Source organism: Coregonus clupeaformis, chromosome 26 (assembly GCF_020615455.1).
Source record: "Coregonus clupeaformis isolate EN_2021a chromosome 26, ASM2061545v1, whole genome shotgun sequence".
Lineage (NCBI taxonomy): Eukaryota > Metazoa > Chordata > Actinopteri > Salmoniformes > Salmonidae > Coregonus > Coregonus clupeaformis.
In genome coordinates, this window is record NC_059217.1 from 18,161,650 (window position 1) to 18,187,225 (window position 25,576).

Sequence of the window (25,576 nt, forward strand, 5' to 3'; positions counted from 1 at the left end):
GAAACTTCACAGTCAGATCTATGAAATAACAGCAGCTGGGTAATGTATTAGCTGTGTTCTTTCCCTCAAGTAAGTTAGTTGTGATCCCTGCAGATTGTAGTCATTTGGCCTATCCTTCACTGCTCCAACTAGTCTGAGGAAAGGATTTTGAACATTCTGCTTGTTGTATCTATGCTTACAGCTGCAATCAGATGGATCAGGTCCAGTCTCTCACTTTTTAACACTCATTATGAGAAACCACACGTTTGAAGTACCACACATTTCTCTAATTTCTGGACGGGCAGGCTTTGAAAGTAATGTTTTCTTTAAGTTTCCTGATGGCCCCAGACAATTGAAGTTGACGCAACTTCTTATTGTTTGAAATGTCTCTTTTGCCTATGTGAAGCAGGATGTGAAATCTGACACCACTTGAAGCTGGGATGTCCCTCCTATCATTTAATTCGCTCTTCCAACTGTCCATCACCTCTTGGCTGAACCCTACATCACAGCCACTAACAACGCATATGCCTGGAATCCTTACATCATAGCACAGCAGGAGATAGTAGTTTCGTCACTGTAGCACAGAAATTGATTTATAGCCAGTCATCTAAAACAATTCATAGATTTTTAAAAAACAAACACTTTATGTTGGTTATAGATGGACAATATTAATATGAGATTGAAGGCGAGTTCCTAACGAGTCCAGGAAGCCAAGCTAGAGTTCTGTGAGACCTTCACAGCAATGTGGGCAGACGTTTTGATTAAGAGAGACCATAAGAAAATATGCACATTTTCTCTAACACTAAACATACAAATATGTAGTTTACAGTTATAAGGAAGGTGAAATCTTATAGTTAGGCATTTTATAATTTGATTATACTATATTTAAAAAGCATATAAGTAATTTCAAGCCTTATTCATACGGTTTTGTTGAAATAGGAAATACATCATAAAATATGTTATAATATTTGTACTGTGTACTTGAGCTTGTGTCCTCAAAAGTGACTACACCTCAGCAATTTATAATTATTTTTACCAGAAAGGTGAGATTTTACCCTTTCTTGGAGTATGCAGAATTACTAGCTATTGTTTATGGCCCTCTCATGATAAATCATTAATTTTGGGGATTACGTAGATTACATTTCGATTGCATTTAGTTACATTTAACTGGTTTTAAAACTTTTTATTTCTTTATTTTATTTCACCTTTATTTAACCAGGTAAGCCAGTTGAGAACAAGTTCTCATTTACAACTGCGACCTGGCCAAGATAAAGCAAAGTAGTGCGATAAAAACAACAACACAGAGTTACATATGAGGTAAAAAAAATATATATACAGTGTGTGCAAATGTAGCAAGTTATGGAGGTAAGGCAATAAGTAGGCTATAGTGCAAAAATAATTACAATTAGTATTAACACTGGAATGCTAGATGTGCAAGAGATGATGTGCAAATAGAGATACTGGGGTGCAAAAGAGCTAAATAAATAACAATATAGGGATGAGGTAGTTGGGTAGGCTAATTTCAGATGGGTTGTGTACAGGTGCAGTAATCGGTAAGGTGCTCTGACAACTGATGCTTAAAGTTAGTGAGGGAGATAAGAGTCTCCAGCTTCAGAGATTTTTGCATTTCGTTCCAGTCATTGGCAGCAGAGAACTGGAAGGAATGGCGGCCAAAGGAGGTGTTGGCTTTGGGGATGACCAGTGAGATATACCTGCTGGAGCGCAGACTACGGGTGGATGCTGCTATGGTGACCAATGAGCTAAGATAAGGCGGGGATTTGCCTAGCAGTGATTTATAGATGGCCTGGAGCCAGTGGGTTTGACGACGAACATGTAGTGAGGACCAGCCAACAAGAGCGTACAGGTCACAGTGGTGGGTAGTGTATGGGGCTTTGGAGACAAAACGGATGGCACTGTGATAGACTACATCCAATTTGCTGAGTAGAGTGTTGGAGGCTATTTTGTAAATGACATCGCCGAAGTCAAGGATCGGTAGGATAGTCAGTTTTACGAGGGCATGTTTGGCAGCATGAGTGAAGGAGGCTTTGTTGCGGAATAGGAAGCCGATTCTAGATTTAACTTTGGATTGGAGATTCTTAATGTGAGTCTGGAAGGAGAGTTTACAGTCTAACCAGACACCTAGGTATTTGTAGTTGTCCACATACTCTAGGTCAGACCCGTCGAGAGTAGTGATTCTAGTCGGGTGGGCGGGTGCCAGCAGCATTCGATTGAAGAGCATGCATTTAGTTTTACTAGTGTTTAAGAGCAGTTGGAGGCTACTGAAGGAGTGTTGTATGGCATTGAAGCTCGTTTGGAGGTTTGTTAACACAGTGTCCAATGAAGGGCCAGATGTATACAAAATGGTGTCGTCTGCGTAGAGGTGGATCTGAGAGTCACCAGCAGCAAGAGCGACATCATTGATATACACGGAGAAAAGAGTCGGCCCAAGAATTGAACCCTGTGGCACCCCCATAGAGACTGCCATAGGTCCAGACAACAGGCCCTCCGATTTGACACATTGAACTCTATCTGAGAAGTAGTTGATGAACCAGGCGAGGCAGTCATTTGAGAAACCAAGGCTATTTAGTCTGCCAATAAGAATGCGGTGGTTGACAGAGTCGAAAGCCTTGGCCAGGTCGATGAAGACGGCTGCACAGTACTGTCTATTATCGATCGCGGTTATAATATCGTTTAGGACCTTGAGCGTGGCTGAAGTGCACCCATGACCAGCTCGGAAACCGGATTGCATAGCGGAGAAGGTACGTGGGATTCGAAATGGTCGGTGATCTGTTTGTTAACTTGGCTTTCAAATACTTTCGAAAGGCAGGGCAGGATGGATATAGGTCTGTAACAGTTTGGATCTAGAGTGTCACCCCCTTTGAAGAGGGGGATGACCGCGGCAGCTTTCCAATCTCTGGGGATCTCAGACGTTATGAAAGAGAGGTTGAACAGGCTAGTAATAGGGGTTGCGACAATTTCGGCGGCTAGTTTTAGAAAGAAAGGGTCCAGATTGTCTAGCCCAGCTGATTTGTAGGGGTCCAGATTTTGCAGTTCTTTCAGAACATCAGCTGTCTGAATTTGTGTGAAGGAGAAACGGGGGGGGCATGGGCAAGTTGCAGCGGAGGGTGCAGAGTTGGTGGCCGGGGTAGTGGTAGCCAGGTGGAAAGCATGGCCAGCCGTAGCAAAATGCTTGTTGAAATTCTCGATTATTGTAGATTTATCGGTGGTGATAGTGTTTCCTAGCCTCAGTGCAGTTGGCAGCTGGGAGGAAGTGCTCTTATTCTCCATGGACTTTACAGTATCCCAAAACTTTTTGGAGTTAGTGCTACAGGATGCAAATTTCTGTTTGAAAAAGTTAGCCTTTGCTTTCATGACTGCTTGTGTATATTGGTTCCTAACTTCCCTGAAAAGTTGCATGTCGCGGGGGCTATTTGATGCTAATGCAGTACGCCACAGGATGTTTTTGTGCTGGTCAAGGGCAGTCAAGTCTGAGGAGAACCAGGGGCTATATCTGTTCTTAGTTCTGTATTTTTTGAATGGGGCATGTTTATTTAGGATTGAGAGGAAATTACTTTTAAAGAACAACCAGGCATCCTCTACTGACGGAATGAGATCTATATCCATCCAGGATACCTGGGCCAGGTCAATTAGGAAGGCCTGCTCGCTAAAGTGTTTTAGGGAGCGTTTGACAGTGATGAGGGGTGGTCGTTTGACCGCGGACCCGTTACGGACGCAGGCAATAAGGCAGTGATCACTGAGATCCTGGTTGAAGACAGCGGAGGTGTATTTAGAGGGTAAGTTAGTCAGGATGATATCTATGAGGGTACCCATGTTTACGGATTTAGGGTTGTACCTGGTAGGTTCGTTGATAATTTGTGTGAGATTGAGGGCATCTAGTTTGGATTGTAGGATGGCCGGGGTGTTAAGCATATCCCAATTTAGGTCACCAAGCAGTACGAACTCTGAGGATAAATGGGGGGCAATCAATTCACATATGGTGTCCAGGGCACAGCTGGGGGCTGAGGGGGGTCTGTAGCAAGCGGCAACAGTGAGAGACATATTTCTGGAAAGGTGGATTTTTAGAAGTAGAAGCTCAAACTGTTTGGGCACAGACCTGGATAGTATGATAGAGCTCTGCAGGCTATCTCTACAGTAGATTGCAACTCCACCCCCTTTGGCAGTTCTATCTAGACGGAAAATGTTATAGTTGGGGATGGAAATTTCAGAATTTTTGGTGGCCTTCCTAAGCCAGGATTCAGACACTGCTAGAACATCAGGGTTGGCGGAGTGTGCTAACGCAGTGAATAACTCAAACTTAGGAAAGAGGCTTCGGATATTAACGTGCAAGAATCCAAGGCTTTTACGATTACAGAAGTCAACAAATGATAACGCCTGGGGAGTAGGAGTGATACTGAGGGCTGCAGGGCCCGGGTTAGCCTCTACATCACCAGAGGAACAGAGGAGGACTAGAATAAGGATACGGCTAAAGGCTTTAAGAACTGGTCTTCTAGTGTGTTGGGTACATAGAATAAAGGGGGCAGATTTCCGGGCGTTGTAGAAAAGATTCAGGGCATTATGTACAGACAAGGATATAAAACGGAGCGTAATGAGGAGTATTTTATTTCTGAGGGTTTGGAGGGCTTGGTTCAGATAAATACTCTTCTGATATAAAATCTACAATTCACTTGTTATGCTTGTCTTATGTCATTGTATTAAGCTGCTCGAAATAGGTGAGGACACTAAATTTCACTGTACCATTGTATGTGATCACACAAAGGATAATACAAAGACTTTGCTACGCAAAGACTATGAGCAGGAGACTATTGTTATGTCTCCAGGTCAGAATGTTTTCCATTTTGATACAGTCCAAACAGAGGACCATACCGTGCTGGCTCGGGTTTGCTGGCTCTTTGGCTCAATGATGGAGACCTCCCTGTCCCTGATACTGTAAATAGACCATCACCTTAAGAGGGCCTTCCTATTTCCTCTACACAGGGTCACAGAAATACTGCTCACAAGACTGACTCATCACTGATGACAATGAGGACAGAGACTCATCTAATCAGTCACACTACTAGACTCTCTCGGGGTCACGTGAATTCCACACTTCTTTTGTTTGCATCAGTACTGAGTTTGCACTACTTGTTCCCAGAAGGAAATAAATACATCAGTTTCATACATGTTTTCTTTAGGAAATTATTGCAAACTTTGTGCAAAAGTTGGTATTGTGTGCTCAAATACACTCTCTGCTCTCAGAGGTAGATGGAGCGAGGGTAGAACACATGGGCAGACAGACATGCAGGGAGACAAACAGACATCTTGGTTGTTGCAGGGAGAGTGGACTCTGAGAGGAAGCCCACAGGGGAAAAGGCTGGATGCTGTGTCAACATAGTTACTTTGGCTGCTGGCTGCAGGGAGGCTTCAAGAAGCATGGGTGTTTGTGTGTGTGTGTGCGTGCGTGTGTGTGTGTGCGCCCATGCATGTACATGTATGTGTGGTGCGCATGTACGTGTGTGTCTTTAGGGGGATATAATGGTGGAAACCAGGACCTCCACTCCTCAGACATGGTCCATTGTCCAGCGAGCTCTTTGTTGTCCTGAGGTAATTATCAGGAGTGCTTGTTATAAGAGCGAGGGCTGCTGATTCTTTCGGCTTGCTTCAGATGAAACAGCCAGACAAAGGCAAAGCACCCTGTCGCCCTGGCTCCCTGTCTCCGCTTGCTAGGGTCAAAACACAATATGTGTACCTCGCACAAGGTCATCATTGGGAGAGCAAACAATCAAGTTTATGGTGTTTACATTGGATCATATCACATGATGATTGTTTTCTGTTATTGTTAATGTAAAGAGCAGTACACTCTTAGAAAAAGGGTTCCAAAAGGGTTCTTGGGCTGTTCCCATAGGATAACTCTTGTTGGTTCCAGGTAGAACCCTTTTTGGTTCCAGGTAGAACACTTTTGAACTCAAAAGGGTTACATTTACATTACTGTCATTTAGCAGACGCTCTTATCCAGAGCGACTTACAGTTTTTTTTATACTGGCCCCCCATGGGAATCGAACCCACAACCCTGGCGTTGCAAACGCCATGCTCTATCAACTGAGCTACCTCCCTGCCGGCCATTCCCTCCCCTACCCTGGGCCAATTGTGCGCTGCCCATGAGTCTCCCGGTCGCGGCCGGCTGCGACAGAGCCTGGATTCGAACCAGGATCTCTAGTGGCACAGTTAGCACTGCGATGCAGTGCCTTAGACCACTGCGCCACTCAGGGTTCTTCAAAGGGTTCTCCTAGGGAGGCAGCCGAAGAACCCTTTTAGGTTCTAGATAGCAGTTTTTTTTTCTAAGAGTGTAGGATATGCTGGCCAGCAGAATCCATTGTGTTGCATCTTGGGCTGTAATTGTTTTACAGTCTTATTGCTTGAAGGTAATCTGAATTGAAAACACCAAACCTCAAATCTAGTGGACAAAATCTGGTCTGTGAATAAATCTCAAACCGTAGAGGTGAATTTACAGCTGCACACTCCCCTCCATGTTTCAGTACTTTTTGGACATTTTGTTGTGGTTTTAGTGGTGGCGGTGGGTGGGTGTCGGGAGTGGGGGTGGAAGTGAGGAGGAAGATGGAGGGAGGGGTAAGGTCCTTGAGATTGTGAGAAAGTTTCTATTAAATTCCCATTTCCACCCATTGTGTGAAGAGCTGGCAGAATCGTGCAAGCCCCTGTGAGCTCGGGTAGGGGTGCAGTGTACACCTCTCTGGCCCCTTGAGACCCCCTACCTCCCTTGACCCCTCTCCTCAGTCTGTGGAGGAAATCGACCCCTGGGACCCCAACCCAGACCCCTGGGGGCTTCAGGGCAACCAGTGATTACATTAAACCTCTCTCAGTGTGTATATAATGTGTAGAAAGTCAATCTATGGCTTGGCTCGGAAACTCAAGCCATGGGGCTGCTGTGTTTTGTACGCTCTCAGAGTCAGAATGCTGTCTATCTGTCATCTGTATGGCTGAACAACAAGTCAAGGAGACTTCTAGTTCTCTGTCTCTGTCTCTGTCTCTGTCTCTGTCTCTGTCTCTGTCTCTGTCTCTGTGTGTGTGTACCATGGTGATAGCCAGGTCCAGACACTTGTCATTGTGCTCGCCTTGTCATGTTTCCCGCTCCTCCGGGCAGTCAGTGGAATAAACCACTCAGCAAATCCCACACCTGCTCTGGAGAAGTTATCCGGCCACAGCTCTGTGTAATAATAAACAGCATCCACCCAGCCGCCTCCATCATCAGAGGAGATGAAGACAGTGTTGTGGTTAGAGTTAGTCAGATGGAGTGACACTGGGTCACAGTCAGCAGAGATTTGTGAGGTTGGCGTGTGTCACTGTCTTGTGGAAGGAGGACATAAGGTCAGTGTAATGTAGAATGAACCACTATCCTAAATGCTTAGCTAGCTAGTATGTAGCATATTGGAAGGTTGGGAGTTCAATCCCCGGCCAAGTCATACCAAAGACTGTAAACATGGTACGGTGCATCTCTGCTTGGCACTCAGCATTAAGGAGATAGATTGGGGCTAAGGCCCTGTGAAAGTCTAGGGTCCTGCAAGCTGCACACACACACACACACACACACACACCATGATCCTGTCAGTATCACTCTGACTTTAAAACAAAGTGCAGTGATAAAACAGTTTACATTCAGTTGAAACACTCCACACTCCTCATTAATCAAGTGAAGTGCCCATGGAAAGAATGCTCTGCTCTGTTTTGCTCCATCCTTCCCATTTCCCCTGTTCCTCAGCAGACTTCTTATCGCCAAACAAATGTGTTGAATCCTGCAGATACAGTATATCTTACAGCATGCTCAACACAACACACAGCTATCCTATGACCTATCCGATAGCCAATCCCAGGCTTTTCCTGCTGCAGTAAAACTTGTTTTTATGTGTAGAAGCACAAGATATATTGATGTTTTTCTATAGCTTGATTTACTAGAGTGCTTTTTTGTGAACTTATAATTACAAATGTTTCCAATTAAGTAATTGGCAGTAATGTAATTCCACAACCCATTGCCACCCACTTATCAGTTATAATCAACATGAAAGTGTATCTCTTCAGTTCAGTGATCTCTACAAAGACTGAAACAGTACAATGGTTTTATACTGGCTTCTCTCCATTATAAACCATTCTAGACCCTTTCTGTGTGTCCTTTGTATTATGACAGTTGAGTGGAAATTGGCCCGACTTTATTGCTCCATGTATTGGAACCGAGCGCCATGTTTCCAGGCGTACCCTCCCTCCCTTAGTTTGTCCTGTTCTGGAAAGACAACATGGTACTCATTAGGCCCAGAGAGCCCCCCAGCTGCTGCCCCGGGGTGAGGGTGGGGCAGGGGGGAGGATGGGGTTAGGGTGAGAGTGAGGATGGGGAAGGAGGAGGATTGGGTGCCATGGGTCCACTTCTGGAACAGGGTTAGCCCATAGCGCCGGGGCAACAGAGCACCAAACAGAGCAGGGCACAGAGTTTGTTCTTACTGTACACACTTGAATCTACAATGACCATACACTGTCTGCATATACACGCTCATAAGCATGTACTTTAACGAACACACACAAACTTGCGGACACACACACCACCCATAACTCCACTGATGTGTTTATGGAAAACCAGCAGATAAAACTAAGGAAGTGCTAATCATAACAACATGTATTACTATGAGTAGCCAATTTAAGAGACTACAATAAGCTATATGGTTTGAGTTGGAGAATAAGAGCATGAAGTACATGAAGAGCAAATCAGCCTTTTTTAGTTCTACCAAAAATCGAGCTTTCTCATTTTTTCCTCATGTTAGCAGCCATAGTAAGACCAGGTGCCTTTTCCATTAACATTAGGCCTGCTAGGCTGAAATTGTAATTAGGCCTACAGGAATAGAATAGCTTTCCCATCGGAATATTATTATTAACAAGGAAGGGGAGTGGTGTGATACTTTATCCAGCCAAAATGAGGGGGGAGAGAAAGGGAGAGAGAAAGACAGTGAAAACGGTAGGAGAAAGCAAAATACATAGAGATGGGAGTAGTAAATATAGCAGTAGGAATATAAAACAAGAGAAAAAGAAACAGAATATGTGTTCCGAGGACACAAAACAAAGCGAAGGAGAAGATAAAAACGGGAGAGAAAAGTTTGACTAAGGAAAAAAAGAGTGAGAAGAAATTAGCAACGAGCAAGTGAGAGTGACAAAGAGCTAAAGAATGACAGTGAAAGAGACAAAACCATGAGCTCTGTTAGTCAGTTCACGCTCTAGCCAGTGGAAGGCTCTTCAGCACAGGAAGTAGTGCTGCAGGTTCTGATATGTGTTCAGGAAGTGGCTGGAGCGCAGGGCAGGAATCACCCAGTGGGCAGCCCAGTCAGGCAGGGGCAGGGGCAGAGACAGGAAAGCCTGTGGGTCTCCTGTCTGTCTTCTGGGTGCTTGCTCAGCCCTCCGCCCAGGGAGAAGGGACTATGTTGTTCCCAAAAGCTAGAGATGAGGGATCTAAGAACAGTGTGTTGTATTGATAGTGATGCATGTTGATGCACAGGCAGTGGACAGTCAGTCATTGCTCTGGTATTTAATCTAATCTGCAGGTCTAATCTAATCTCTTAATGACATTTTAAGTGCGAAATAGAAACAGCTAGACACCGTTGTAATGTACTGTACACATGTGTTGTTATTTCCCCTGATTTAAAGAGGCAACTGCCACACCACTGGAACAAACAGCACTCAACCCCTGGAGATAAGAGTTGGAAACCCCACGACTGCTTCACTGCTGAGTGGCCAGTTTTCAGGGTCATATTAATTAGGGCACACCGTAGCAAAACCTTTTGCAATGGAAGACAAAAACAAATGTTTCTTATTAGAAAAGTTCAGGTAGTCCCTCCCTGTTTCATTCAGTTTCTTTTGTTTGGCGGCTAGGAACATAATTCCCTTTTTATGCACTTTTCTCTCTATGCGTATTCTGACCTTGAACTTAAGCATGACAATAGCATGCTATTCACCCGCTATTTTATGATTCATAAATACTTTCCTAAACCTAAATAATCTACAAGATCAGAGTACTTTTAAATCTATCAATTGGTGCTGAAATGGAGATGAATATGCATATATTTAGATGGCTTTCTTTCATTGATCCCTAATTGTTTGTGTTAGAGATCCAAGCCTCATGTCATCACAAAGAGGAACTATTTTGCAGATGTCTTCAATACTATTGTGGATAATCATGCTCCCTTCAAAAAATTAAGAGTTAAAGGTAGATTGAATGCCTGGTACACTCCAGAGTGATCAGAAGTCATTCAAAAGAGTAAATCTGATTATTATGTAACTGCTCTTTTGGATTATAATGGCAACCTGGCTAAATTCTGGAAAACTGGAAAATCCCTGAAGGGTTCTACTTCCTCCTCTCTGCCAAAACAAATTAATTCAGACACTGGCCTCATTACGGAAAAAGTTACATCATTGATGCATTTAATCACCATTTTATTTCAGCGGGCTATCTCTTTTAAATAACTTCTAAACCTATTCACAATTATATTGGGCTGGATGCTGATAGGGGAAACTTGCTGAATGATCAGAGAAATTATAGCTTTTCTTTTAGGCTATTTACAGAAAAATAAGTCCTGGGTGCTTTGCTAGCAATAGACAAGAAGAAATCTACAGGGGCCGACCAAATGGATCCTGGTCTGCTTAAGTGTGCAGCACTCATGTCACATTCGTTGAAGGACGGGTCAGACCAAGGCGCAGTGTGAAATGCGTACATGTTTATTAAACTGATAAACACACAACAAACCCCCGCTCCTTCTGCTGCCTAACCAGCTCCTCTCTCCGTGCCTCTACTTCCTCCTTTTCCCTACGAGCCTCCTGCAGTGCCTCCTCTTGAATGGATCTCTCCCGCTCTATTCTATCTATCAGCCCCCGTAATATGGTGGCCTCCTCTCTTACCCTGCAGATCCGATCCTTCTCTCTTTCTCGGCACTCCTCCTCCAGTGAGGACTCCTCCGGGAGCCCCCACGAGTTAGGGAACAGAAACTCATCGTCGTCGTCATCCTCCGACTCCTCAGTATAATACTCTTCCCACTCTTCTTCCCATGGTCGTAGGGACTCAGTCTGGAAACCCACCGGGTGCAGTGGTCGGGGCTCTTCTCTCTCGGTCCCCGACCACCCCTTTAGCCCCCCAAAAACATTTTCTTGGGGCTGCTTCTCTGGCTTCTTCCTCGGCCGGCTTCTGTGTTGCCGTTGCTCCTCTCCTGCCTGGGCTTCCTTCTTCGCCCAGGGTCCTTTTCCCGCAAATATCTCCTCCCAAGACCAAATCTTCCCCACCTGTTTCCAGGGTGTTCCGTCCTCCTGGGCACGCTGCTTGGTCCGTGTTTGGTGGGATCTTCTGTCTCGGTCGTTGAAGGACGGGTCAGACCAAGGCGCAGCTTGAAATGCGTACATGCTTATTAAAATGATAAACACACGACAAAACAACAAACCAACGAAACGTGAAGTTTTAAGGCTAAACACAAAACAAGCCTACTCACGGAACAAGATCCCACAACTAATGCATGCCAACAGGCTGCCTAAGTATGATCCCCAATCAGAGACAACGAGCGACAGCTGTCTCTGATTGGGAATCACACCCGGCCAAACATAGACATACAATCCTAGAATGAAAACATAGAACTACTAACATAGAATATTCACACCCTGACTCAACATATAAGAGTCCCCTGAGTCAGGGCGTGACAGCTCATCATTGTTGGTTCAATAACCCAAATTTTTTATTTAACATTGTTATCAGGAAATATTCCAAAAGTATGTAAATCAGGCCATCGTGATTGATGGGGTTAAGTCTGAATTTTTTGAAGTACATAAAGGTGTACCTCAGGGGTCGATTTTGAGACCTGTTCTCTTCACTATTTATATAAACACCATTGGTCAATCTGTAAAAAATTGTAAACTTCATCTATATGTGGATGATACTATTTTGTATGCTATTGCCCCGACTTGATCTGCCTATGTCAAAACTGCAGTCCTATTTTATAGCTATGCAGAAATCCCTTTCTGATTTCTGCATACGTATGGGTGGTCGTCTGTAGCTCAATTGGTAGAGCATGGTGCTTGTAACGCCAGGGTAGTGGGTTCGATCCCCGGGACCACCCATACGTAAAAATTAGGGCTGTCAAAAATAGCGCGTTAACGACGTTAATTAGTTGTTTGCTGTTAATTACGTCAATTTTTTTAACGCATTTCACGCATGCGCAGTGTGACAAATTATTCAGGTCAGGAAAGTGGTTGGGAGCTAGAGGCGAGATGGAGCAAGGTGAGCAAAGTGGGCCTATTGACGGATTCAAATATAAAAAGAATGATGATGGTGCAGTTAACAAGTACAAGGTTATTTGCAAGATTTGTAAGAAGGAGTTTCAATTTCACCGGAGCTGTTCAAGCTTGAAGTACCATGTCAACGCCAAACATGCGTTTGCTGGGCCGTCAGATTCTGTCATCGCAGCCCTGGACAATCAGGAGCACAAACTCGTTTTGCCGACCGCAGCAGAGTGGGATAAACTGCAGAGGCTGGAGACACTTCTAGAGCCATGCAGGTAAATCAGTCTGTAACTTATCAAATAACATCGCTTTGATTATTTTCTGGAATGAATTAAACCAAGTCAAATATCAATAACATGTATCTATGTAAAAAATAATGATGATGAATAATAATAATAATAATAATAATAATAATATGTTGATAACCACTGTTCTAATAATACACTGTCTCTGTGTGCATGTGTGTGTTTGTGTGCGTAGGTATGTAACTGAGCTCCTGGGTGGAGAGGCCTATGTCTCCTGTTCTGTGGTACTACCTTCTCTCTGCCACTTGCGTCTCAAGATGGAAGCCTGTGATGAGGACCCTGCATATGTGGTGAGATTCAAGACCAAGTTCAAGGAGGACCTAGCATCCCGTCAAGAACAGCTCAACAATGCATGGCTCCAGATTGCTACAGTTTTGGATCCTCGTTTCAAAGACTTGAAATGCCTGCCCAAGACAGACAGGGAAGAGGTGTGGACCACACTTGAAGGGGATGCTGCAACAAGAATCACCCAGAAGGTCTTCACAGACACATGATGATGGGCCACCCAGGAAGAAAATCAGCCTTCTGCAAATGGGCTCAGATTCAGAATCAGAAGATGAAGAGGTCCAACCTGCCATACAGAGGTACAGAGCAGAGCCCACCATTAAATTGGAGGACTGCCCCTTGAGGTGGTGGGCATCTCATTCAGGAGCCCATGAGAAGCTGGCCTCACTAGCTCACAAATATCTAGCCACTCCTGCAACCACTGTTCCCTGTGAACGACTTTTCTCAGTTGCAGGTCACATTGTGAACAAGAAAAGGTCAGCTTTACTTTCAGAAAATGTGAACAAGTTAGTTTGCCTCAGCAACTGGCTGAAAGATGATGAAGCTCAGTAGATTTGAAAGGTGATGTTCAAACAAAAAGACCAGTTTCAGTGCAACATGTTATAGTAGTTAGCAACTGGATTTTTGAGCAACTGGATTAAAGAATGGAGGAAAAGGTAAAAGATTGTTCTTTGGTTTGATTTAAAAGTTTTATTGAAAATGTTTTTTTCCACAGATGACTCAAATTGTGCAAAAATGTGGTAGGTCACTGTTATGATTTGACTACATTTATTGCTTTCTGTTCAATTGAATACTGTAAATTGTACATCCTGGTTAAGAGGAATGCCAAAGAGGAAGTGATGGAACATTACAAAGACAAATATTATGGTGTGTAGTATGTTTCAGCTTGATTTAAAACACCATTATTTGGCTGTGTTAATAAACAGACATAATATGAAAATTATGTATCTGTGTCCTGTTATTTATCTTTTGGTATGCATTTCAGAAAAAAAATGGTTAGGATTCAGGTGTAATTGCAAATAGTGATTAATCATGATTAATCCACTGAAAATTCTGATTAATTTGATTAAAAATTTTAATCATTTGACAGCCCTAGTAAAAATGTATGCACACATGACTGTAAGTCGCTTTGGATAAAAGCGTCTGCTAAATGGAATATTATTATATTATTATTATTATTAAAACTTGTGCTTAATATGGGCAAAATGATATACATGTTTTTAAACTGTTTCAAATTAACTACATGTTCACTCATTAGATGGATCTCCAATCGAACGTGTTCCTGCATATAAATACTTAGGCATTTGGATTTATATGGATTTGACATTTAAAAAACATAGCTGGTTAAGAAGCTATCATTTAAAGTTGGCTTTTTCTACAGAAACAGATCGTGCCTAAGCAGTAGGAAGCAGATTATTCAGTCAACCTTTTTATATGTTCTTGATTATGTTGATATTATTTATTAAAGTGCAGCTGCTACTACTCTTAAACCTTTGGATGCCATCTACCATAGTGCCCTTCGCACAGGCCTACAATCGTTACATCATAGCGCAGCAGAAGAGAGCGGTTTCATCATGGTAGCACATTCAGAGATCAATATATAGCCATTAATCTAAAAGAATTAATAGATTTTAAACAAAAAATACTTTCTGTTTGTCAAAGACTGACAATATGAATATGAAATGATTGGCGAGTTCCTAATGAGTTCAGGAAGCCAAGCTAGAGAGAAGTTCACAGCCATGGGGGCAGACCTTTTGATCAAGAGAGACCTTTAGGAAATATGCACACTAAACATACAAATATGTATTTTACAGTTATAAGGAAGGTGAAATCTTATAGTTAGTCATTTTATAATTTGATTTGGCTATATTTTGAAAGCATGTAAGCATTTCAAGCCTTATTCATACAGTTTTGTTGAATAGGAAATACATCATATAAAATATTTCATATTTTCATATTTTTATCATATTTGTACTGTGTACTTGAGCTTGTGTCCTCAAAGTGACTACACCTCAGCAATTTATAACTCTTTTTACCAGATTTTAACCTTTCTTGGAGTATGCAGCGTTACTAGTTATTGTTTATGGCCCTCTCATGATAAATCATTACTTTTGGGGATTAGGTAGATTACATTTTCGATTGCATTTAGTTACATTTAACTAGGTTTAAATGTACAGTATTGTCTGTGCTATATAATACCCGGACTGTGGATAGACTGTGTTTGGATAAGTAGGCCTTTGTAATGTGTAAATATGAATGTGTATTGACGTTTAATGGGTTCTCAACTGTGAACTCAGATAACTGGAAAGTGTTATCTGTAGTACAGACTACTATTGTGTGTAAACAGTAGGACATGCAGGACAAAGCATGTAATTTCTTAGCAACCACCTTCTTTCTTTACTGCATGGCAATATTGACTGAAGCCAGGTCTGGTGTAGTACCATTGGGTAAAAGCTAGTGAAAGTAGGAGGAAGAGGCGAGCGCACCTATGTAGTTACAAAGTGTAGTTACAAAGTTACTCATTAACTTGTCCTTCACAACATGATTTTTACTGCATGGCAATATTGACTGAAGCCAGGTCTGGTGTAGTACCATTGGGTAAAAGCTAGTGAAAGTAGGAGGAAGAGGCGAGCGCACCTATGTAGTTACAAAGTTACTCATTAACTTGTCCTTCACAACATGATTGAGGCGAACGCACCCCTTCCAACCTTTGCACAACATACCTCCATTTCATAGCAAAGGCGAAAACAAACGTTCAGTGACAATGCTGCTTCAATGTGAGCTATAAGGAAGAGGGTCATATCGGGACCTGGGTTTCAGGTACATACAGACCAGGCTGACCAGGTAGGACACTTCTAATGAGTGGACTTTCTCTAAATGTTAACCTTTTGGGCTGTGTTACCTTGTTTACATTTGTCAACACTGAGATCATATGACTTCCCTGGTTCACCTGTTGATAATTTAGTGCTTACACTAATTACAGTATCTTGGTATATATGACTATGACAACTTACTAGTATAATAACCAAAGGAAATAACCCTTTGAACAATCTCAACTACTATACTGTATATCACTAATTATATTTTGACAGCTATGGCGAGATATGATAAAATGAAAGTAGATTAATGAGCGAGATAAATAAATACATAGATGCATGGGTCCATTTCTGAGCAGGATATCTTATTGCAAGCCAATGCTCTGCCAGTCATTCATGCCCACACAAAATAAGGCTAAACCTTTGACAGCAGCTGACTTTTCAGCCAGGGTGTTGATAATAATGTAAACCATTGTTCATTCAGGGAGGATGTTGTGGTGAGGTCCAGTTACATTACAAAGGAGAGGTAGGGCGCTAAAGGTAAAAGGCAGTGTTGTAGTACTCGAGACCGGTACTCGAGACAGGTGTCTCGGTCTTGTCTCGGTGTACTCGGTCTTGACTCGGTCTCGGACAGTGAGGATTCGTAATTTCTTCCCGAGACCAGCCGAAACCAGCGGAGTAAAAAACTCATAATTATCAGCTTCCATTCAGTCAGCGCATAAAACCGCTTCGCCAGACCAAATATATACACACCTTTCTTGAAACATGAATATCTTATCAGCCTTTATATCTATTATAGACATGTTTGCGCAGTGGCGAACCTATTCGCCTTCAGTGTGTGACAGGTTCGTGATTCTGAAAGGACAGCAACCGTAATACCAGCGCACTCATGTAGGAGAGTGCACTTTTCGTAAAACACAAAGGGCCAGTGGTGTAGTGGAGGGTATACGCAGGTATAAACAGTATACCCACTTTTTTTTCAGTCGGCATTGCGTATACACACTTCCTAATCCCTACTGATGCGTTTCAAAGTAGTGTAGTGGAGGTATATATATATTCACATGCGCGTCGCACACATAGCCTAGTTTCAACAGAATATAATCTGCAGGCAGCATGAGTAAAAGAAAGCTCTCAACTGTTTTGGCATGGAGCAGCTCACAGAAGACTGACATCGGTAGCTGCTAGGGTAGGAAATACGTTTACACTTATGATAACTACCAGTAAATGCTAACTAAGGCAACAATGGGTATGCAAACCAGGTATTGAAAAAATTTAGTCCGATGTGTTGATTAGTAGGCTATTTGTGATGCGCAATTGTCATTATGTGTTGTTTGCATCAGGGGCATAGACATGGATGGGCCTGGGTGGACAGAGGCCCACCCACTGGAGGGCCCTGACAGGCCCACCCAATCAGATTTATGTGGTTTAAGCATTGTTGTGGATTTAGACCATCAAATATTTGTATTTTTTCTATTTTAAAAAACATATTTTGAGAGTGAAAATCTGAGGAAACCATGATTTTTCACACAGGGTGCCTTTCTTTCGCTGGGCGGACCGTTTGGGAACTTTTTGGCAAAATTTGAGTATACCCACTTCTCCAAGCACCACTGCATAGGGCCGATGGAAAGACAGCAGTCACACATAGCATGATGTTAAAGGATAAGCAGTCTATAAACTCAGACATAATAAGCCAGTAGGTCCCAATCATAAGAATACAAAAACACAACCATTAAGTATTTTCCAATCGAAATGTACAACTATTACTTCCCATTGCAAAAAACATTTCATGTTTAGCACAAAAAGTAACCGGTGACCTAAAGTTTAACGAGGAACTGACAGCGTTTTAACTACTTTGCACATATGAAACAAACAGACAATAATAATATCAGTCAAATTTATAAAATTCCCAGTTTATGCTTCAAAACCAACTTCATAGGAGGTAATTTTAATAGGTAATTTTTGACTCAACGTTCCATGACGTACACTAAGGCATTGTTGGCAGAATAGATGCATGCAGTTCAATGCATGATTAATATAATTCACCAATACATTTCTTGGTAGTCCAAAAGATTGCTATCAGGTTGTAAATCACAGCTGGCCTGGTACATTGTTTGCTGCCTCCATTCGGGATGCACTGTTTCAGTTTCAATTACTCAATATTCTGAAAAAAAAGGACAAATCTAACTAATGCTGGGAATGTCAATACAATCAAACTAGCAAGGGCAATGATCACAAGTCAGTCATAACGTGGCTAATAGGCTAGCGTATCTATTTATGTAGCAAGCTAAAAACACAGAGCCTAACATTAGCTAGATAGCTAATGGATGACATTGGAGGAGTGGGTGAATGACTGACTTTTTCCCTTCATATCGTTTTTCAGTGGCTATACACAGCTAGAGATGCAGGTGTCATTTGGTTAGCTAGCAAGAACTTGAATGACTGTTATCCAGTTAGCATATCTCTTGCGTTCGCAAATTCACTCTGGCTATCTACTCCGATTTCCTGCTGAATATGACTGGTGTCAGTAAATGTAGGCAAAAAAAGTAATAGTTAGTCAAGAACGCATTAGATAACATGTAAACAGCCTAACAAGCTCTGCTACGGCGAGTAAAATGGTCAGAGTGAGGTGTTCTCTCATTTGTGTCTGGAAGTAGCTAGCTAGCAAGCTAGCCAACTTTAGCCAGTTAGCTTGGGTGCTTGGTTGGGACAAGCATGCATTGGCAGGCAAGCTGCACAAGGACAAGGAGGCTACAATTCCCCATCGTTTATCAGTGTAATTTTGACGGCCAAGTAGCTGAAAACATTTGAGAGGGTTTATCTAATCTTCCTTTGTTAGATTTTAGCTAATCTCGCTCTGACTAGCATTAGTTGTTGATCTTGTTGTTGTTGATGTGATGTGCATAACTGAGGGAGAGAAAGCCTACCTTTTCATGGTTGTTTGATCAATAGGACTGTAAAGTTCCCAAATGTAAGAGGACTCCCGTAGTGTTTACATATTTGCAAAAATCCATTCAGGTGTATTTTGTGGCTTTTGGCGAATGCGTTCTGATGATCTAAAGTCGCACTGTTGCAACTGCCTGTAAACACACAGTCCAGTTCAAAGTGAATGATGGCAGGGCTGTGTGGCAAATGGCTTGTTTGTATAAAGGCCAACTGTAGCTCTGATTGGCTATAGCGCACCGGTCTGTGTAGACTCCGGTCCTGGACAAGACAGATGTTTTTATTCCATTTTATTTACTGCAGTGTCTATTAATTGTCCAAATGCACGGCCACTTTCCCACTATATTGCTATAGAATTTTCACAAATGCCTTAGTATATGTAACTCCAAATCATTCTAAGAGTTTATGAAAATGAGAAAATGACCATATCTAAGTGGTCGCTTGTCAGAAAATGTTTTTAAAAAGTATAATTCTTCCTGGGTGTGTGTATGAACAGATTTTAATAAAATGTCATGTTGCTAAAATGCTGTCAGTTCCATTTTAAATGCAAAAATGTTTCACACACGTAAGTTATTTTCAAAGAGATGGCTAACAACAGCAAGCGCGCTGCAACAAAAAACACAGTTCCACTCACCAGATGATCATTTGAAACTTAACTTCTTGTTGAAAGTTATTCTTGAAAAGGGAGAAGCTAACAAATTAGGAACAACAACCTCTTTGATAACACCTGCCGCAGCTGCTGCAAACTAGCCGACAACAAAAGCTAGCTAGCTAGACCGTGGGAAAACTACTGCTCGCTATTGCGCAGTGACCTGTTGGTCTTCAAGAAGGCAGATGTTTCCATATGTTTTTGTAAAAACGGTCCCACCGATTAAGTCAAAATGTGATTGGTTGATTCCACTGTCACTCCAGAATTTTGCCCTAATACAGTTGAATAGCAGATGACTTTATCTAGGTTCTGATGGCCTAGAAAATGGCTGACTTAGCTAGCTAGATTTATCTCCCCAGAGACCAGCAAAGAAAAATCCTGATTGGATCTTTCCTTTCCAACAAAAACTGAAGCGATTAAATCAGAACAGCATTGAACATAATAATATAGTTATCATTAGAGTTATATTATTAAAATCATTCTTTTATAAATCCTTAGCCCTTCTCTGAAGGCGTAGAAGGCCCATTGTTCCCCACTGTGTTTGGGTTAGCAATAATTTGTAGAGTGGCTCTATTTTCCCTCAGCATGCATTTTTTCACTATTCTGAATGTCTAAAGAATCCATGTTGTTCTGAAATATGAACACAGAAATACTGGACATTTTGAACTCTTATTATGGTGGTGATTTGACAAACTTACAATTATGGTCTTGAATTGGACTCGCATTTTTCTGGTCTCGGTCTTGACTTGGTCCCCCCCCCCTCCCTCCGTTCTTGGTCTTGATTCGGAATCGGTTTGCTCCGGTCTTGGTCTTCAATCAGTCTCGCTTTAGTTGGTCTCGAACACAACACTGGTAAGAGGTATTGGTCTGTCAAATGTATTACTCTGCTATCTGACTAACCTCTAAAGCTAAATATATCCGTTTCATGGTGTTTTTGTTTGCAGAAGTTGCTTGGCTCTATTGTTGACATTGCAGAGTGTGTATGCCTTTAAGCAAATGTTAGAAAGGATTGCACCCATTGCCACTTTCTTTGTTTAGGACTTACAGTAGAATTAACAGAGTTGTGAAATGTGAAACTCATTTATTTTTAGAATACCACCCTAACCTGCGTAGCAGGCTCCCTGTACCCATTTCATGCCTAAAACATATTCCTCATTAACAACCTCCCTCTCTCTTTGCCAGCTGTTTTTCCAATCACTCTATGATCAAACCATATCCTTTATTCTTGACAAACAATGGCATCGCTTAGCTCCCATGCAAAATATGCTCTGAAACGAATAACACAAGTATATATCTGGCACCATGGATGGGGACTGAGGAGGTGGAAGAAGGCGTAATGATGGCTTGCTCACTGGCACCACAGAGTAGCCATGCGTTTCACCAGGAGGTCAGATGCAGGACGGCTTTGTGTGTGACTTCTGTACCCAGAGAGGAGAGATAGGAGAGGGAGGAGAAGGACAGGACCTAGGCAACACATTACAGAACAGCAAGAGGTGGCACTGGGCTGCAGGGATGGGAGGGATGGGAGTGTGGGAGAGAGGGAGGTGTGGTAGCGTGGTGGTCAAAGAGGCACTTGGCACTCCTTTCAAAACCTACCCTTAAACATACAGTGCACACACGCACACTCATGCAGTCACAAACACTAATGCAGATGCACACACACAGACAAGCATGCACACACGCAAGATGTACGCACACACACCCTACTACTACACACACGGCCCCTTGTGTGTTCCTGGGAATCCCATAGCTCCCAGGCCTGGCGTGTTGTTTTTGTGCCTTGGCTGTGTGAGGACAGGAAGAGATAAAGAGAGCCCCACTCGGGTGTTTACAGCCAACAATGCTGAGCTGAATAGCAGGAGAAGGAGAGGGGAAGAAGCCTAATGGCAGACCGACCAGCCAGCCGGGCTCCTCTGTGAAAAATCACCTTGGTGCCAAGAGGACTCTGCAAACAGAAAAGGCAGGGTGAAAAAATTAAGAGAGAGAAAGATACAAATGGTTCTAAGAAGAACACCATAAGAGCACTCTGCAGAACAAAAGCTATTGATAGTGTGTGAAAAGCTCTTCATTCTATAACTAAAAGCTTTAATCAACTTTAGAGTGCATAGAAAGTGTGTACACACATCTTCATAGAAAATGTACAACACTAAACTGGTGGGAACACTAAACTGGTATGGACAGACTGTTGTCTTTGTGAGAACATGCCAATAGACATCTTCAGAGTGCAATGAGTCATTTATGACAGCATGAATCAACATTGCATGCAAATAAATGTACATTTAGCATATTCACTTACATAAGAGCACAGAGGTCACTGGTTTCAGTTATGATGTCAAAAGCGGTTTATGTTTTTCAAAACAATTCTGGTGTGTTTTAGGGCCAGTAGTTTTTCCTGGTCAGGTCACATATGCTCACACAGGGTACATTTCAGTCAGGTCATAGGCCCTACATGCCCAATAAGCCAGGTCATAGTGGCTGCACAAATGCAGCCAATTCTAGATATGACTCACTTCTCAGTCTGATTAATATGTATTGTGTTTCTCCATCTGTCATTCCTACAGGAAGTGGTGGAACCATGGGGTCCTGGGGCCCCGGTCTGTGTGTGGTTTTGTGTTTCTGGGGAACAGTTAGTGGGAACACACTTGACGGTCACACTGTTGGCCCGTGTACTGTCAATACTGGCACGGTAAGAAAGACACACATTTTGTCCTCCTCCACTTTTTTGTTCCCTTTGTTCAGTTCCAAGCAGTCACATGAGGAAGACACGATGGAGAATTTCCTGTTTGTGCTACACTTTTCCTGTTGTTGATCATACAGTAAGCTAACATTACCTCTGGGAGTCAAGTCTACTTCATTATAGGACATCAACATTAGAATTATATGTCAAGATTGTGCCTCTTTAAGCAAATGTATTTGGTGTTCACAGATTGATTTGTTAAATATTAGATGGGTTTTCTTTATCTTTCTGTTTTAAAGTGATTACATTAAATATTTAGTTATCAGCACTAGACAGTTGTAAAGACTCCTGGGTCATTCCACAAAATGAGTGCCTTCGGCATCCCTTTGATTTTTTAAGTAGACATTGTGCCCCAATATAGAATTTTAAAAGCCTGTTATATTAAATGTAGTGCCCTTTAATATAGACCACATGAACAATTCAATAAATCATATTTTGACGTCCCTCCGTCAACCCTGTGTCACCTCTAGGAAGATTTAAACCACTTAATCCCAACATTTCTCCACGTTTCACTATCATTGTACAGCCCTAGTTCTTTTGTTGCTTTGACAAAGTCATTTCTGAAGATTATTATTTATTTTATGTGATTAAGTTACGTCTGTCCCTCATTTTATGGTCAACCCTGTTACGTGCATTGAACTTTTGTTTTAATATGGTGAAACTATTCCTTTTTTAATATTTTTTTTGAAAGAAACATTGAACATATAATAGTCAAATCATAGAGTAAAAGCAGGTGAGCTGGTTCTACTCTTTTTTTCTGGTGTTTTGTGGTGGAAAACGGAGCGGGTCGAGCATAACACGTCAACACTGGTACCCATAGGCTAGAGATGTTGCACACAACAAGCTTTCATTCCCTCTCTCACAAGGGGATTTATGGCTGATTGAAGAAGAAATCGTCAACCCTGTTACGTTCAATCCTGTTTATTTGGCAATTAATAGGCACTTGTGGTTTTATGACATTGAACATGTGCTCTTTATGACAGAATCTTATAATTAGGTGAAATCATTTTTTATTTTTTTTTACAAGTTTATTTCTCAAAAGGTACTGAATTGGTGAATGACCTTCCTAATGAATTGTAACACCACCCTTTTAATAATTCCCTTTCAATTCACCCATACAATGGTTTTAGGGAGAAACTTTGTAAAATCATAAAGTTGCTTTATTCTTTTCAAAACTCTTCTTGATTCTTGCAAAATGGCAACCACAAAATGGGAAGGGTTGGCTTGACGAATCTTGTCCATCTCTTCCACAAGGCATCATTTAACTGCAGTTGGAGGAAACTGTCCCATATTCCAACAGAGATATGGAACAATGCAACTGCACTGGACCTCTCTCAGAACCACCTGAACCTTACTAACCCTCAACACCTCAGACAACTACAGAGGTTGGATCAGCTTGTTAACCTAAATCTCTCAGGAAACTACCTCCCTCTGCTGGAGAAAGGCCACCTGTGCAACCTGCCCTTCCTGCAGATACTAGACCTCAGTGGTTGCCGACTGACCTCCATAGAGGCTGGAGCTCTGCAGGTCTTACCCAGGTTAGGGAAGCTGTTTCTGGGGCACAACAGACTGCAAGGCCCCCTGTCTGTTTCTGCTCAAACTATATCCTTCCTGGATCTCCATGGGAACCAAGAGCTTGACCATGAGTCTGATGATTCGTTGACAGGAATCAGAAGACCATTCCATAGGAAACTGTTAACAGTGGACCCTGAACATCCCAGCCCAACTCCAAATAACACAATGACTACAACTAATGGTATGGATCTAAGTTATATAACTTACTTCTGCTTCATTATATCAATTAATTGATATGTACTTAGTATCAATTATCTGTTGTCATCTAATGCTTTCACGCTTACTCAAGTGGTCTTTGCTGTTTTGGAAGTGAACATAATAATAATGATTTGAGCAGTAAAACTTCCCCTCTCCCAACAGGCGGTGAGGACGGTGGTCAGAGCCGTTTCTCCAAAAGCTGGCAGTACCTGGTAGCAGTCCTGGTGACGGCCATCTCCCTCTCCCTCCTCATCGTTGGCCTGGCCAAATGCCAGCTGGTCCGCCGCTACCTGGCTAGCTACCGCCACACCCGGCTGATCGAGGGGGACACAGCCAGACAGTGTGACCCCAACAGCCTGGAGGTAGGCTTCTCCATGCATGAGCATGGGGGACAGGGACGGAGCCCCCACCCTGCTGCTGTCCCCCAGGGAGAGATGGACATGGAGGATGAGGAGGAGGAGGATGATGATGGCTTCATAGAGGATAACTACATACAAGCCAGTGAGAGGGAGAGGGCTAAGAGGGCACTGGAACTGCAGGAAGAGGAGGATGACCTGGTATTTTCCATTGGCTAGGAGAGGTGGAATGGGAGGGGAGAGAAAGAGAGATTAGAGACACAGACAGACAGACAGACATACAGAGAGAGAGAGAGAGAGAGAGAGAGAGAGAGAGAGAGAGAGAGAGAGAGAGAGAGAGAGAGAGAGAGAGAGAGAGAGAGAGAGAGAGAGAGAGAGAGAGAGAGAGAATGCCGATATTAAATATATGCATGTCTATCTCCATCATCTTTGGAGGGAAAAAAACAGTCATAGATTAATACAAAACTGACAATAGCAATCTCTCTCAGAGCAGAGCCAACTCAATTTAGCTTTGCAATAGGGTACATGTGGCTGTGTGTCTTTCATTGGATTTCAAAATTGGGTTGACTGTATGGACTTGAAATACAAATATGTTTAAAAATGATTATACAAAGTGGATCAAATAATCAATCCATTTGTTTTGTTTTGAGTTTGCTTTTTGGAGTTCCAACATAATGTGTTGTTTGGGTGTGCTTGCACTCCACTTTGTTACATTTGTAGATAAAATAAACGTTTTTAAATTCAGTAGCACACTTGCTTTTCTTTCTGTAGAAAAAGCAATCGAATTATTTTGAAACACAGTTATGCATCGATCTATAATAAGGTATAACAATGTTTTATATAGTACAATAGACAAACACTCCTGATAGTAGTCTATGCATAACCTCAGAAGAAAGAAGATAATCGATACCGCGGTACGTACACTCATTCATTGATGTAGAGACTCGCGCACAGAATGCCTGTCCACACCGTGGGATGGTTTTGCATGCTCTGTTGGGTTGAAAGCTGCTCGATAGGTCTGACGACGAAATAGTATCCGCGGAAAAGAGCGGTGGCGTGGATTAGTCAACAGAGCGAGAGAGATGGGAGGTTCACTGAATAAAATGTTGTAAGGGATATTGAACATCAAACATCAGTATATTTTGCGGTATTAGTTTATCAGGATGTCGGCGTCTGCTATATTCATTCTGGATCTTAAAGGCAAGGTGAGTTGAGACTTGACAATCTACGTTGCGGGGAAGTTTATAGTTAAGGCATCGAGCAACAGGGCTGAACACAGCCTGCAACTGCCAGTGTAGCACAGGAATCCATATGTAAAACTAAAAGCGCAGATAAGAATACGAAAGATAGCGGAAGGGGCAGGCTAAATGACACATACTTGTTTGTTTACATATAACTGAATGTCGTTGTTTATTTCTGAATTCGTCAAT

General features: G+C 42.3%; 2 protein-coding genes across 2 annotated transcripts in view; both read left to right on the top strand.

The window, feature by feature from the left end:
• Window positions 1-15,338: 15,338 nt before the first annotated feature.
• On the top strand, window positions 15,339-24,451 carry LOC121540435 (leucine-rich repeat-containing protein 19-like). The gene is made up of 4 exons (XM_041849305.2): window positions 15,339-15,719; window positions 21,842-21,966; window positions 23,272-23,773; window positions 23,953-24,451. Exons 2-4 carry the CDS (start codon window positions 21,856-21,858, stop codon window positions 24,363-24,365), a joined length of 1,026 nt encoding a protein of 341 aa, XP_041705239.1. The 5' UTR covers window positions 15,339-15,719; window positions 21,842-21,855; the 3' UTR covers window positions 24,366-24,451.
• Window positions 24,452-25,103: 652 nt separating this feature from the next.
• LOC121540434 (AP-1 complex subunit mu-2-like) overlaps window positions 25,104-25,576 on the top strand; it is a 30,782-nt gene continuing 30,309 nt past the window's right edge. Inside the window, exon 1 of the mRNA XM_041849304.2 lies at window positions 25,104-25,351. Within this exon, the coding sequence (XP_041705238.2) occupies window positions 25,310-25,351 (42 nt within the window). The 5' untranslated portion in view covers window positions 25,104-25,309. The remainder of the gene's footprint in view (window positions 25,352-25,576) is intronic.